At 36.9% G+C, this 14,090-nt stretch overlaps 1 protein-coding gene across 1 annotated transcript; it reads left to right on the forward strand.

Moving 5' to 3' along the window:
• The first annotated feature begins 30 nt into the window (after positions 1 to 30).
• On the forward strand, positions 31 to 13,635 carry Brr2 (U5 small nuclear ribonucleoprotein l(3)72Ab). The gene is made up of 11 exons (XM_019051597.2): positions 31 to 266; positions 1,353 to 1,516; positions 2,027 to 2,198; positions 2,721 to 2,913; positions 3,592 to 3,746; positions 4,616 to 4,982; positions 5,424 to 10,081; positions 10,803 to 10,979; positions 11,437 to 11,679; positions 12,612 to 12,735; positions 13,350 to 13,635. Exons 1-11 carry the CDS (start codon positions 222 to 224, stop codon positions 13,466 to 13,468), a joined length of 6,417 nt encoding a protein of 2,138 aa, XP_018907142.1. The 5' UTR covers positions 31 to 221; the 3' UTR covers positions 13,469 to 13,635.
• Positions 13,636 to 14,090: the final 455 nt, after the last annotated feature.

Raw genomic sequence — 14,090 nt, forward strand, 5'->3', positions numbered from 1 at the left:
CGTGACGTCACAAACGATTTTCAAGATGGCAGTACCATGTAAACAAGCCGCACAACGATGCTGAACGTGAATAATTTTATATTTTTAAACATGTACAAAAACTCTCCATCAATCTAGTGACTACTCCGTTCCATCCCAGCATTTCTATTCTTTAAGACTCAAATAACTCATACATTGTCCTGTAGTTTAGTTCACTTTCCCGTGTAGGTACAGCCGGAAGCATGGCAGACGCAGCGGCCCGTCAGCAGCAGTACGAATACAAAGCGGTATGTACCTATTTTTCCGTCAGTAATGCAAAATCTTAGATACTATGGATGATCAATTAATCCGTCACTCCGTATTATGTGTGCGGTAAAGTGGCACCTTCAGCAGCGCTTTCCAAGAACCTACGCAGGTCGCAGAAAGTTGTACCGCTAACTCGCCACAAACTTTGCCACTTTTTCTTGCAGGGGTGCATTGTTTTTCACAGCACGGCCTCATTCTGGTGCTGCCGTTTAAAGAAGCTATTTTCGTCATGTACACCCATACAGGTAGTGGGAGAGATTGCTGGTTTGTTGAATAATTGGTTCACGACTAACCTAATGATGATCAGGTAATGCAAGAATGCTTCTAAAATGGGTGCTTGACTGGCAGCTGAATGAAAATGAGACGACACTCTTAAATTTCAAAGCATGTAAAATGGCATTGTAACCGAGAAAGTGTTTCATCTTTAAACTCTAAATTTCTATTATCTCCTGCGTGCGTTTGCTGGATGTCAGGGGTTGCTCTGAAAACGTTATCGTAGTCATCATAGACTAGATAATCTGCAAACTCGACAGTGCGACAGCCAATACACCCTTTTTTTACTAAACTTTACTGCAAAACCAAGTAGGTTTTCCTCCACCTTACCTGTTGCTCGAATTTGGCTAGACTCAGGGCTGCGAAAACTTCTGCGACCACCACGCCACCAGGTGGGTAGCGATTGGTCATTTGCATAAATGGGATGGCTTTAATAGCGGATTTCAGTAGAAAAAAGCTGTCCAAATTGAGTTATTTTTTGATAAACTGTAGGAAAAATCTTGGTTTTTGTTGCGAAATTGGAGCAAGCTACTGAGAACATATCATAGTACTAAGTACCATATGAGCCGCAAAAAGGTCATCTTCTGAAAATTTCTGAGCAAAAAAGGCTTTTGTAAGGGGGGAGCCACTTTGAAGAATGGTAAGCTCAAAAACCTTCTGCATCTATAGCAATACGGACTATCAAATTAATAAAGAATATTTGATATGCTCAGCTGATGTATAGCACCCACCAGGATAATATTAAATACACTAAGTATCAATATTTTTTATAATTTTTAATTAATTTTTGACAGAACTCCAATTTAGTCTTACAAGCTGACATCCGTCTTATTGAACGACGAAGTCGTGATGAAGCGACAGGAGAAGTTTTATCATTGGTCGGCAAGCTGGATGGCACTCGGATGGGAGATAGGTTTGAAAGGAGGAAGCCTATCAAAGCAGAAGAAAGAAAAGTCAAGTAAGTCTATCATTAAAAAAGTTGAACGTGGTTCTCTTTTTCAATCTCTTTTTCTTCTCATGTAACTCGCCTCAGTCATAAATTCCAGAAAAGATGTAATAGTAACGTGTGAAGACTGCCACAATTAATTGTATACCAGTGTAGATTTTATACGAAATATTATTTATTCCACTTTGAGCAGTCATTCATTAACAATAAATAACTCATGTTTAACCATCTTAGTAGACTTGTTCTGATCAGTGAATTTCAAATTTGTACTACGTTTGAATCAATCCTCTCTGTTTTACCTTAGAAAGTTGTAAAGTGATATTACCAACAATATCTAAACCGGTGGAGGCAGTTAAGGCGTTAACAATGTGAAATAAAGTTTCTCCACCTCGTGTAGTTTTTTGAGCTATAATATTTTCTAGCTGAAGGTTTACTCAAAAATTTTTTACTTTAAAGTCATCAGAAACCTTTGTTTGACTTTGTGCACATTTTAATTTCTCCTTTTCATATTCTATATCACAGGCGTCAAAAGAGAGATGAAGCTCAGTATGACTTTACTAGAATGAAAGGAGCAACTCTTCTGTCAGAAAGTGTCCATGAAATGGTCGGTATCATCTACAAACCAAAGACACAAGAAACTCGGCAGACATATGAAATTTTATTAAGTTTTATTCAAGAAGCACTCGGAGATCAGGTAATAATTTATGTGATCTTGTGCATTGACATCCTGACAGTAATTATAGAATTTCAATTTTTTTCTGTATTATCTCTATAGATTTGGCCCTCTGTATTTCTAACAAGTATTATTGTGAATAATATTATTTTAGTCACCAATAATAATTCAATGCTTTCATCGTAACAGAATCTTTGTATTTATAGATTAAGAGATATCTAGTCAATGTGCCCTGAGACTTTATTTTAAAACTTGAAAGTTATGCCCAAAATAAATATGTCATCTTATAATATATACCAAAATGAAACATACCTTATTTTCAAACGAGAGCCCAGAGCAAAAATCACAAAGCGGACTTCAGAACTAAATTTATAAATTTTGGTTAGGATTTCCATCAGTAGGAACATGTTTTCTTTCGGAATATCTTTGCGCAAATTTTTGATTGATCATCGATTTTTTTATCCGTACTTCATTGACTCAGGTCTTATTTTTGCCCCTGCTTTTTGCATCTTATTAATTTCCTTTTATTATTTTGATCCACAGCCTCGAGACATATTATGTGGAGCAGCTGATGAAGTTCTTGCAGTTCTAAAAAATGATCGTCTTAAAGAGCGTGAGAAGAAAAGGGAAACAGAGTCACTTTTGGGCCCTTTAACTGATGAAAGATTTGCTCTATTAGTTAACCTTGGGAAGAAAATCACTGATTTTGGAACCGACGACAAAGTTACAGTTTCAGGTATAGCTTTTTTTTACAAATTGTTTCCATAACCTTATACACAGTTTGACCATATCTTGCACCAAAAATTAATTTTCCTCCGTTGACTGAACTGTATTGTTACAAAAAATAATATCAACTAAGTTGGATTAATTTCAGAGTCAGACCTTTGGCATAGATCGGCTGGTATTTTCAGAAGAGATTGCATCAAGAATGAGAGGGAAGATCATGGATGCTAAACAGTCCACCATGTATGATATTAAGACAAAGCAACTTGTATGATATTTTCATGATCAGAGAATGGCAGGAAACAGGTTGCCAAAAAAGGTCCTAGGTTTACTTCCTCTGAGGAAAAGGCACAGAAGGCGCCCAGTGAAAGGTTGGATGGATGAGATTCAAGCAGAAATGGTAATTTGATAGAGAACAATGGTGGTTAGGTGGCGTAGAGCGCAAGAGAGTGCCATAAAGCAACATATGTTTGTCCCCTCTCACTTTTAATGGATCTTTAATCCATAAACTTATTGTAATTGAATTGTGAAAAATAATGTTGCCCAAGATGTAGAGCTGATGAATATTTGGTGAATTGAAGCATTTTAAAACATTTTTTTCCTGGTCCATATCTTATACTTAATTTAATTAGACATTTTCCTATACTCTTAGTCATTTACACTGTGATATTTTCTCTTTTGTTTTTCTTAGATGAAAAAATCGATGAAACATACGGTATCAATGTACAGTTTGAATCCAGTGAGGAAGAAGACAATGAAGATGTATATGGAGAAGTGAGAGAAGGTGGAGAAGAGATGGAAGAAGATGGAGAAGAAGCCTCTATGAGAGCCATCCATGCCGAAAATGTAAGAAACTAACTACCTCTTAACTTTTTAGTCGCTAATTCATGCTCATTACTCTACTAATGACTTTATTTGCTTTTCTGACTCTTGTCTTTATGGTGGAGTTTTGCCATTTTGCAAAAATGACCAAGTAGCAAATTTTAAACGGAATCTTGGCTTTACGCATCAATCAACGTTAATATCTTTGTTAGGAGTTACTTTCAGCAATTTTCATTTTAAAAATTGTGTTTCACTTAAAATTAATGTAAAAAAAACATGTATTATTATGAATCATTAAATTTGCACTTTGTCTATTAGTGTATTGATCATCATTTCTCAATTCCTAATGAACCTCTAGGCAAGGTATGAATGCACGACACAGCATGTTTTTTCTTTAAAATTCCACGAGAAAAACAAATCACACAACAGAAAGTCTTTGAATCAACTCCTAAATAAGATGTACGCGTTTACAGTTAACATTGGTCGAACAGCAAAAGTACAAATGACGTCAGATGTGAAAAGTAACTGTCATTTGACTTATGTCAAAAATAATTTTTAATCTTGTTTGGTAGTTGATTTCAAAACTTCTCATTGAGTGAATCATTTTCTACTTTAGATTTTGAAGAGAAAACATCGAACATTAAGTTCCAGTTCACATCAAGAGTAGTGACTCATTTATCAGTCAAGTTCTGTATTTGTGCATTAGTAATTGGCTTATGTCCCATTTTTTCCAGTAATATTCAATTTAATGGTACCTAAGCAACACACACACTGCTTATTTTTTCGCAAACAGTGGTCTAAGGGTTCCAGTACTGCAATATTATACAGCATTTATTATTTCTAATAAATTTTTTGAATTTTTTACTGAAAGTGTGTTTCTTCTGTTTCTCTAGCTAACTGGAGGGGAGGCAGTTACCAACAAAAAAGAAAGGACCCTCCATCCGCGAGACATTGATGCATATTGGCTTCAAAGAAATCTATCACGTTTCTATGATGATGCTATGGTATCTCAATCTAGAGCTGCTGAAGTCTTAGAAATTTTGCAAAGTGCAGGAGACGACAGAGATTGTGAGAATCGGCTGGTCTTATTATTGGGTTATGATTGTTTCGATTTCATCAGGATCCTCAAAAAACACTGGCACATGATTCTGTACTGTACACTTTTAGCCTCATCTCAAAGCGAAGCTGAACGTCAAGAGTTAAGAGAGAAAATGAACCAAGACCCCGCTCTGCAACGGATTCTCAAACAACTTGATACAGGTACTTCTGTCCATGCCTTTTGAACTGTGACTAGAATTTTTTCTCTGCCAGTCAAAATTCTTTAACCAATGGAAGAGTCATACTCAGTCATAAAAACTTCCTCTCTCAATTTTATTTTGATACCAGATTGTTTACTGAGGTGAAAAACTGGAAAAAACCATAAAGAGTTAGGAAAGGTAATTGCATCCATAAATGTTAGAGAATTTCATTTTCTTACATAGTAGGTCTGAGGTATATGAAGGGAGAGAGAATAGGAGGAGAGAGTGCAGATAAGAGCACCTGACAGTCAAAGAGAGAAAGAGGCGATTTTGCACAAGTGACAAGCTGGATAAAGCAAGGGTTATAGAGTGAAAAGTATAGCGTTCGGGCTTATAGGTAAATTTGTATTATTTTATAATCCAGATTAAGATTGGTCTCTAATAATTACTGTTCATTTTATAGGTAAAACTGAAGACGAAGAAGAAAGTGGGAGGTACAGAGGCTCATCTCGAAACTTAGATCATGAAGAGGAAGAGGATGAAGCAACAAACAGTGCAGTTGTTGCCGGTAACAGACAAATGGTGGATCTTGAAGATCTTGCCTTTGCACAAGGATCTCATTTTATGTCGAATAAACGGTGTCAACTACCAGATGGATCTTATAGGAAACAAAAGAAAGGTTATGAGGAAGTCCATGTTCCAGCTTTAAAACCAAAACCATTTGGTGCGGACGAGCAACTCATTGCAATTGATACATTACCTCGTTATGTACAGCCAGCATTTGAAGATTTTAGAACGCTCAATAGAATTCAGAGCAAACTTTACAAAACAGCCCTGGAATCAGATGAGAACCTTTTGCTTTGTGCCCCTACCGGTGCTGGAAAAACAAACGTAGCCTTATTGACAATGTTACGAGAAATTGGAAAACATATAAACGCAGATGGCTCCATAAATGCAGATGAATTTAAAATAATTTACATTGCACCTATGAGATCACTTGTGCAGGAAATGGTTGGAAGTTTCAGCAAGCGACTGAGTTCATATAACCTAACCGTTTCAGAATTGACTGGTGATCATCAGTTAACAAGAGAACAGATTGAAGCAACCCAGATCATTGTTTGCACTCCAGAAAAGTGGGATATTATCACACGAAAAGGTGGTGATAACTCTTTTATACAGTTGGTTCGACTTATAATCATTGATGAAGTTCATTTGTTACACGATGAAAGAGGCCCAGTGCTAGAGTCAATCGTCGTACGTACAATTCGTAACATTGAAACAACCAAAGAAGATGTTCGTATCGTGGGTCTCTCTGCTACCTTGCCGAATTATCGGGATGTAGCCACCTTCCTGAGAGTTGACAAAGGACTTTATTATTTCGATAACAGCTTCCGTCCTGTCGCCCTTGAACAACAGTACATTGGAGTCACTGAAAAGAAAGCACTTAAAAGGTTCCAGATGATGAATGAAATTGTTTATGAGAAAGTCATCCAACACGCTGGTAAAAACCAAGTTTTAATTTTTGTCCATTCCCGCAAAGAAACTGGCAAGACTGCACGCGCAATAAGAGACATGTGTTTAGAAAAGGATACATTAGGTTTATTCTTAAGAGAAGGTTCTGCTTCAACTGAAGTATTGCGCACTGAAGCAGAGCAAGTCAAGAACAATGAATTACGCGAGCTATTACCTTATGGCTTTGCCATGCATCATGCTGGTATGTCACGTGTCGATCGTACTCTTGTTGAAGACTTGTTCGCAGATAGACATGTGCAAGTACTAGTCTCAACTGCTACTCTCGCCTGGGGTGTCAATTTGCCAGCGCATACAGTCATTATTAAAGGAACACAGATTTACAACCCTGAAAAAGGACGATGGGTAGAACTCAGCGCTCTTGATGTCCTTCAAATGTTAGGACGTGCTGGAAGACCTCAATACGACACAAAAGGTGAAGGTATCCTCATAACCAATCATAGTGAGTTGCAGTATTACTTGTCGCTACTTAACCAACAGTTGCCCATTGAGTCTCAGTTTGTCACAAAGCTTCCAGATATGTTAAATGCTGAATTAGTCCTAGGTTCTGTCCAGAACATGAAAGAGGCTGTTAAATGGCTTGGTTACACATACCTGTTTGTTCGAATGTTGCGCGCTCCCTCACTTTATGGCATATCTCAAGAAACTCTTGCAAAAGATCCTCTTTTAGAACAGCACAGGGCTGATCTTGTTCACACAGCTGCTTTGCACCTTGAGAGGAGTGGTCTCATCAAATACGAGCGTAAAACAGGACACTTCCAAGTCACTGAATTAGGTCGTATTGCAAGTTACTATTATTGCACAAATGAAACCATGGCTACTTATAATCAGCTGTTGAAACCAACATTGAGTGAAATTGAACTTTTCCGCGTGTTTTCACTGTCTAGTGAATTCAGGAACATTACTGTGCGGGAGGAGGAAAAGTTGGAGCTTCAAAAGTTGATGGAAAGAGTTCCTATTCCCATTAAAGAAAGCATGGAGGAAGCAAGCGCAAAAGTTAATGTTCTTTTACAAGCATACATCTCACAGCTGAAACTGGAAGGATTCGCACTTATGTCGGACATGGTTTACATAACGCAGTCAGCATGTCGTCTTCTGCGGGCAATTTTTGAAATTGTACTTCATCGTGGCTGGGCTCAACTCGCAGATAAAACCTTATCTTTGTGCAAAATGGTCGATCGTCGAATGTGGCAGTCAATGTTACCTTTAAGGCAGTTCAGAAAAATGCCGGAAGAAATAATCAAGAAAATCGAGAAAAAGAACTTACCATGGGAACGTCTGTATGATCTGGGACCAAATGAACTTGGAGAACTTGTTCGTGCTCCCAAATTAGGAAAAACTATTCACAAATACATCCACCAGTTCCCTAAACTCGAATTGTCTACTCACATTCAACCAATCACGAGATCCACCCTGAAAGTTGAATTGACAATTACTCCCGACTTTGTTTGGGAAGATAAGGTGCATGGTTCTTCCGAAGCGTTTTGGATCATGGTTGAAGATGTGGATTCAGAAGTTATCCTTCATCATGAATTTTTCCTTCTAAAGGCGAAGTATCAAGCTGATGAACATATTGTCAAATTCTTCATTCCAGTTTTCGAGCCCCTCCCTCCGCAGTATTTCCTCAGAATAGTTTCTGATCGTTGGATCGGTGCGGAAACACAACTTCCAGTGTCTTTCAGACATCTTATATTGCCTGAAAAGAACTTACCTCCCACAGAGTTGCTAGACTTGCAGCCTCTACCTATCACTGCTCTTAGGAACAGTCAATTTGAATCTTTATATCAAGAAAAATTCCCACAGTTTAATCCAATTCAGACGCAAGTTTTCAATGCAGTCTACAACAGTGACGACAATGTCTTTGTTGGAGCACCTACTGGCTCAGGTAAAACAACTATAGCAGAATTTGCCATCCTTCGTTTACTGTCGCAAAATCCTGAAGGACGCTGTGTTTATTTAGTGCCCCAAGAATCTCTAGCAGAAATTGTCTATGAAGAATGGCAACAGAAATTCGGCACGTTGTTGGGTCAGAAAGTAGTTCTTCTGACAGGAGAGACAGCAACAGATTTGAAATTGTTGCCTAAGTGTCAAATTGTCATCACAACGGCTGAAAAGTGGGATGTGTTGTCACGAAGGTGGAAACAGCGTAAGAACGTTCAAAACATCCATCTTTTTATTGTTGATGAACTTCAGCTAATAGGTGGCGAAGAGGGCCCTGTGCTGGAGGTTGTTTGTTCTCGTATGCGGTACATGTCTGCACAGATGGAAAAACAAATCAGAATAATCGCCCTCTCTGCATCTGTTGCTGATGCTCGTGATCTCGCTCAGTGGTTAGCTTGCTCGCCCAACTCCATGTTCAATTTCCATCCAAGTGTACGGCCAATCCCACTAGAACTTCACATACAAGGCTTCAATATTACTCACAATGCATCTCGACTGATAGCAATGCAAAGACCAGTTTATAATAATATTGCGAAACACAGTTCAGACAAACCTGTCATCATTTTTGCACCAACAAGGAAACAAGTTCGGCGTACCGCTATTAGTATTCTAACTTACGCTGCCGCTGAAGGCCAACCTAAGAGATTCTTTTATGCAGAAGATGAAGACATCAAGCCATTTTTGGCTCGTATCTCAGACAATACTTTAAAAGAGACTTTACCATATGGCGTCGCATACATGCATGAGGGTCTTTCGCATAGTGACAGGCAGCTAATAGAGCAGTTGTTTGAAACAAACGCAATTCAAGTAGCAGTTGTTACAAGAAATCTATGTTGGAGTCTTACCATCTCTGCTTATTTAGTAATAATCATGGACACTCAGTATTATGATGGAAAAATCCATGCGTATGAAGACTATCCAATCACAGATGTTATTCAAATGGTAGGTCGTGCCAACAAACCTCTCGAACACAATGATGCCAAATGCATTCTCATGACTCAAAACTCAAAGAAGGACTTTTTCATGAAGTTCCTAAATGAACCATTGCCTGTAGAGAGCCATCTGGATCACCGTTTGCATGATCATTTCAATGCAGAAATTGTGACAAAGACTATTGAAAACAAGCAGGACGCTGTGGATTACTTGACTTGGACATTCCTGTACCGACGGACCACTCAAAATCCTAACTACTATAACCTCCAAGGAGTTACACACAGACTTCTTTCTGATCATTTATCTGAACTTGTTGAAAATACACTCCAGGATCTTGAACAATCCAAATGTATCAGCATAGAAGAGGAAATCGACTGCACTCCATTGAATTTAGGAATGATCGCTGCTTACTATTACATCAATTATACAACTATAGAATTGTTCTCATTATCTTTGAATAACAAGACTAAGATCAGAGGTTTACTAGAAATCATATCAAATGCTTCAGAGTACGAGGCAGTTCCAGTCAGACACAGAGAAGATAATTTGCTTCAGAGTCTTGCGCAAAGACTGCCAAATAAACCAACAAGTAGTTCCGGCCAGCCTGTCAAGTTCAATGATCCTCACATCAAAACCAATCTTCTGTTGCAAGCTCATCTTTCTAGGATTCAACTAGGTCCTGAGCTACAAGGAGATACTGAAATGATTTTGTCAAAGGTTAGTCTGAACATAATCTCTCTCCTTTTACAAAATAGTCATTTTTTCAATGGTGATGTGAATTGTTCGAATGCGGCGTGCCCTTTCTAATCAAAGGATCTTGTTAATATTTTCCTTTTTACAAGAAAAAACTGAATAATGTATCCTCTTTTTCTATTTTCTTACCTCTTCAGTCTTTTATTTTATTTATTTATTTTATTTTTTTTTTTTTTGTAAATCTACTCAACTCCTTTTGCTTTCTTGAATAGATCACTGTCATGACCTCTATCTTGAGTTATTTAGTTCCTGCTTCAAAGACTGCTATCACCCTTTGTCCAACAATTTTATTCGAACTCTCTTCAGTTTAAATAAGAAATTAGCTTTACTATTTCTCAAACTTTTATCTGAAAATCTTTCAAGGTCTAAACATATCTTGAGAGCAAAAAAGCATAATGAGGGTTTGAACCAAAGACCATGAAAATCTCATTGTTGTATGCCAGACAACAAAATGGAGGAAAAATGCAACAAATTTGATGATATTGTGAGGATATTTGATGAAACAGACCGAAGCAAGAAACTGACATCACAAGGCTTATGGAAAAAACTTGAAGGAATATCTTCTTGATGATCACTTCTCCCTCATGTTTGTCTTTTAATGCAATTAGCTTTAAATTCTCATATTACATCTGACATGTTTTCAGTGTTTTTTTTAACATGTTTTTTTTTTCTGTATTGTAAATAGGCAATCAGACTTATTCAAGCATGTGTGGATGTTCTGAGTTCGAATGGATGGCTTTCGCCAGCTGTCGCTGCTATGGAACTTGCGCAGATGGTCACCCAAGCCATGTGGAGTAAAGACTCCTACCTCAAACAGTTACCGCACTTCACACCAGAAGTCATCAAAAGGTGTCAAGAAAAGGTAAGGAAATTTCAGATGAGTCTCTACTCATTTTCACCCACATGGGAATTAATTATCAGATCAGATTCTTGAATGGAAATTTACGAATTTTTGTTTTTATATTTTCTATACAGTCAAAATAATGCAAAAGGAGATGAGCAGAAATCTCCTTAATTTAATTTCTACATTTAATTATATAGGAAACAAAAGGCGGTAGAAAGATTTCAGAAATCATCACCTCTCTATCATTTTCAGAAGAATGTCTGATAAGCCCCCGTCAAATCACACATTAAAAATGCTGTTTCTAAATCACTGTTTTTGCCTCTCTGAAATTAGTATGTCGGAAAAATGCTTGTTCTTTAAAGTCATCTCATCAGTTAACATTTGAAGAAATCAGACCAGGATAACTAAATTAGATGAGCTTAGTTTTGAGCATGTTATAATTTTTTCATATATCTTATATTTATTCTCATTACAGGGTGTTGAAACCGTATTTGATGTCATGGAATTGGAAGATGAAGATCGTGTTAAACTTCTACAAATGACTGATTCGCAAATGACAGATGTTGCCAACTTCTGTAACCGTTACCCTAACATTGATATCAATTATGAGATCAACAACAAAGATAAAATAACAAGCGGTCGACCTGTCAACATCACTGTTAATCTTGAACGAGAAGATGAAGTTACTGGGCCTGTCATTGCACCCTTCTTCTCACAGGTATGATTAGTAACCAATATTCCTCATTGATATTTGATTAAACCTTAATAATAGTGAAATGCATATTAATATCCTGATCTTGTATCAGGAACTGTGGTTGTGGTCCTAAACAACTGATGAATCTGAATATCGGTGTGGGTTTCCATATTTAACCTGCCTCTTCTACCTGTAGGTTTGTCAGTCTACCTTAATGGGCTTAGTCAAGTGAAAAGAACTCGTTTTGGCCTGTTTAGAATCAAAATGCTCACATATTTGTTTTGATCAAAAATTTTGTCTTTAAGGACTATTCATACCTAGGTAATGAGGTCCACCTTTCAAGCTAAGCTCTATTAGTCAAAATTGTTTACAAGAATATCAGGTACTGAATCTTAATTTGAAAAAATTAATCAGAGTCAGCCTAAACCAGAAGCCTCAGATTCAGAAAAAGAATTTCCTCTCATGTCTTATTATTTTAACTGAAAACTAAGTAGAATTCTAACTTGAAATTTCGTTCATATATACTTGATGATGCATCAAAAATTGTCAGAAAGTTTCAAGATATTATGTCGTTTAACTTCCTGTTGAAAAATGAAACATGAGAGAAAATGAGGCAAGGAGGAAATGTAGGTAGGCTGACTCGGGCCAAATCCATCTAATTTTTATTTAAGTTGATACTTAGAAAGTTGCATCATTACCCATTCGACCTTCCAAACAACCTCCAATGTTGTTTATTTTAATCCATCTTGTTAAACATGAAGGCTAAGTTTACTCCTGATTTTTCTAAGCAATGAATTTAAAGTCATATGAAGGCATATTCGACTGATTATCTCTGTAATCTAAGCTTTGCGCTGCTAAAGATCTCTCTCAGATCTGTATCAAGGGATAAATGCTCTCAATCATTCTCAAGAAAAAAGAATACATCTCACTCGTATTTTCATTACTTTTTATTTCAGAAAAGAGAAGAAGGTTGGTGGATTGTCATTGGTGATCCTAAAGCTAATTCACTACTTTCCATCAAGAGATTGACACTTCAGCAGAAAGCAAAAGTCAAGTTGGACTTCAATGCTCCAAATCCTGGTAAGTTATTTATCTTGAAGTTCAAAGCAAGAGTTTTAACTATGTTGTAGAGAAAATAAAATTATGTAAAAAATATCTAATGCTCAGGAAAGTTTATAAAAAAGAAGTTTACCCAGGCAAAAGATAGAAGTGATGAAACTGGGTATTGGAAAATCAGAGTATTCATTACATTAATATGTATCTCAATAAATGAGGATCAGGTTTGAACCAGAGCATGAAGTCGAAGAATAAAGTTTAACTGTCTTGCAAGCAGATTTTCTTTCATCAAGTCGTTGAAGATGGTTGCTAGATGCAGCCAAAACGTGTCCCATGAAAAGAATTCCGGATACATGGAGTTTAACTTTAATATTTTGGATTAATTTCACGCATTGCATTTTTTCTCAGCAGGCACATTACTTTACGGCTAGCTTAAAATGGTAAGAGAGGCACCTCTTGAATCCAGAAAAAATATTCAAAAAGGACAGAGAAAATATGTTGTCCCAATCATCGAGTGTATTTGCATCAGAATGTTTTTTGATAACTCTACTTTACGTAGTTCTTAAATGACGTCCTAATCATGTCTCAGAAATTCTTGATAGATATTATTTCATTCCTCCTATTCTTTTTCATTTCAGGTCATCATACTTACACCCTGTACTTCATGAGTGACGCTTATCTAGGTTGTGATCAAGAATACAAATTCAGCATTGATGTCAATGAAGATTATGATTCTGCAGACAGTGATGAAGATTAAACTGTAAGCTGAAATAATAGTTTGGCTCTTTATACCCCTCAAGGTACTGTGTCTTTCCCCTCTCCTATAGGTTTTGATAAACTCCCACTTTATAATTGTAAAAAAATGTAAATAAGCTGTAAAAAGAAAAGAAAAAAACAAATAAAGAGTCTTCTTTTAGAAAGAAACTTTGGTATGTTCTTTTTTTTTCTCAGAATATTAGTTTAAATAGCTTCTTTTCTAGGAGAAATTCGTCTCTGAAACAAGAAAACGAATAAGTTCCAATCAGCCCTATTTCACCTCAATTTTTTCACATGTTATACGAATGAAAAATCGAGGTGAATTGATTATGTTATTGACTATCTCAGATAATGTGAGACAACATGTAGATAATTGCTCCTGTCTTTTATTGAATGGGACGTTGATACTTGTTAAAAATCAATTATTTATTCTGAGTGAATGGCTGGCACAAAAAACGACCCAGCGCAAATATCACTTCCACTCCAAGTCGGATGGCAAACAGCAGAAAACTCGCGACGAACCAGTTGAGTTTCTCCAAGGAGCATACATTTGATAGAGCAAAGCATGTAAGACATGTGACAAAGTGGTAGCACACTTGTCTTGTACCACTGCGGCTCGAGTT

This window comes from Bemisia tabaci, chromosome 4 (genome assembly GCF_918797505.1).
Source record: "Bemisia tabaci chromosome 4, PGI_BMITA_v3".
Classification (NCBI taxonomy): Eukaryota; Metazoa; Arthropoda; class Insecta; order Hemiptera; family Aleyrodidae; genus Bemisia; species Bemisia tabaci.

Bases quoted from the DNA above. Each gene is read 5' to 3' on its own strand.
- Brr2 (XM_019051597.2), top strand. From the start codon at position 222: ATGGCAGACGCAGCGGCCCGTCAGCAGCAGTACGAATACAAAGCG. The intron at 267-1,352 runs GTATGTACCTAT...AATTTTTGACAG, and splicing joins AGCAGTACGAATACAAAGCG to AACTCCAATTTAGTCTTACA. The intron at 2,199-2,720 runs GTAATAATTTAT...TTTGATCCACAG, and splicing joins AAGAAGCACTCGGAGATCAG to CCTCGAGACATATTATGTGG.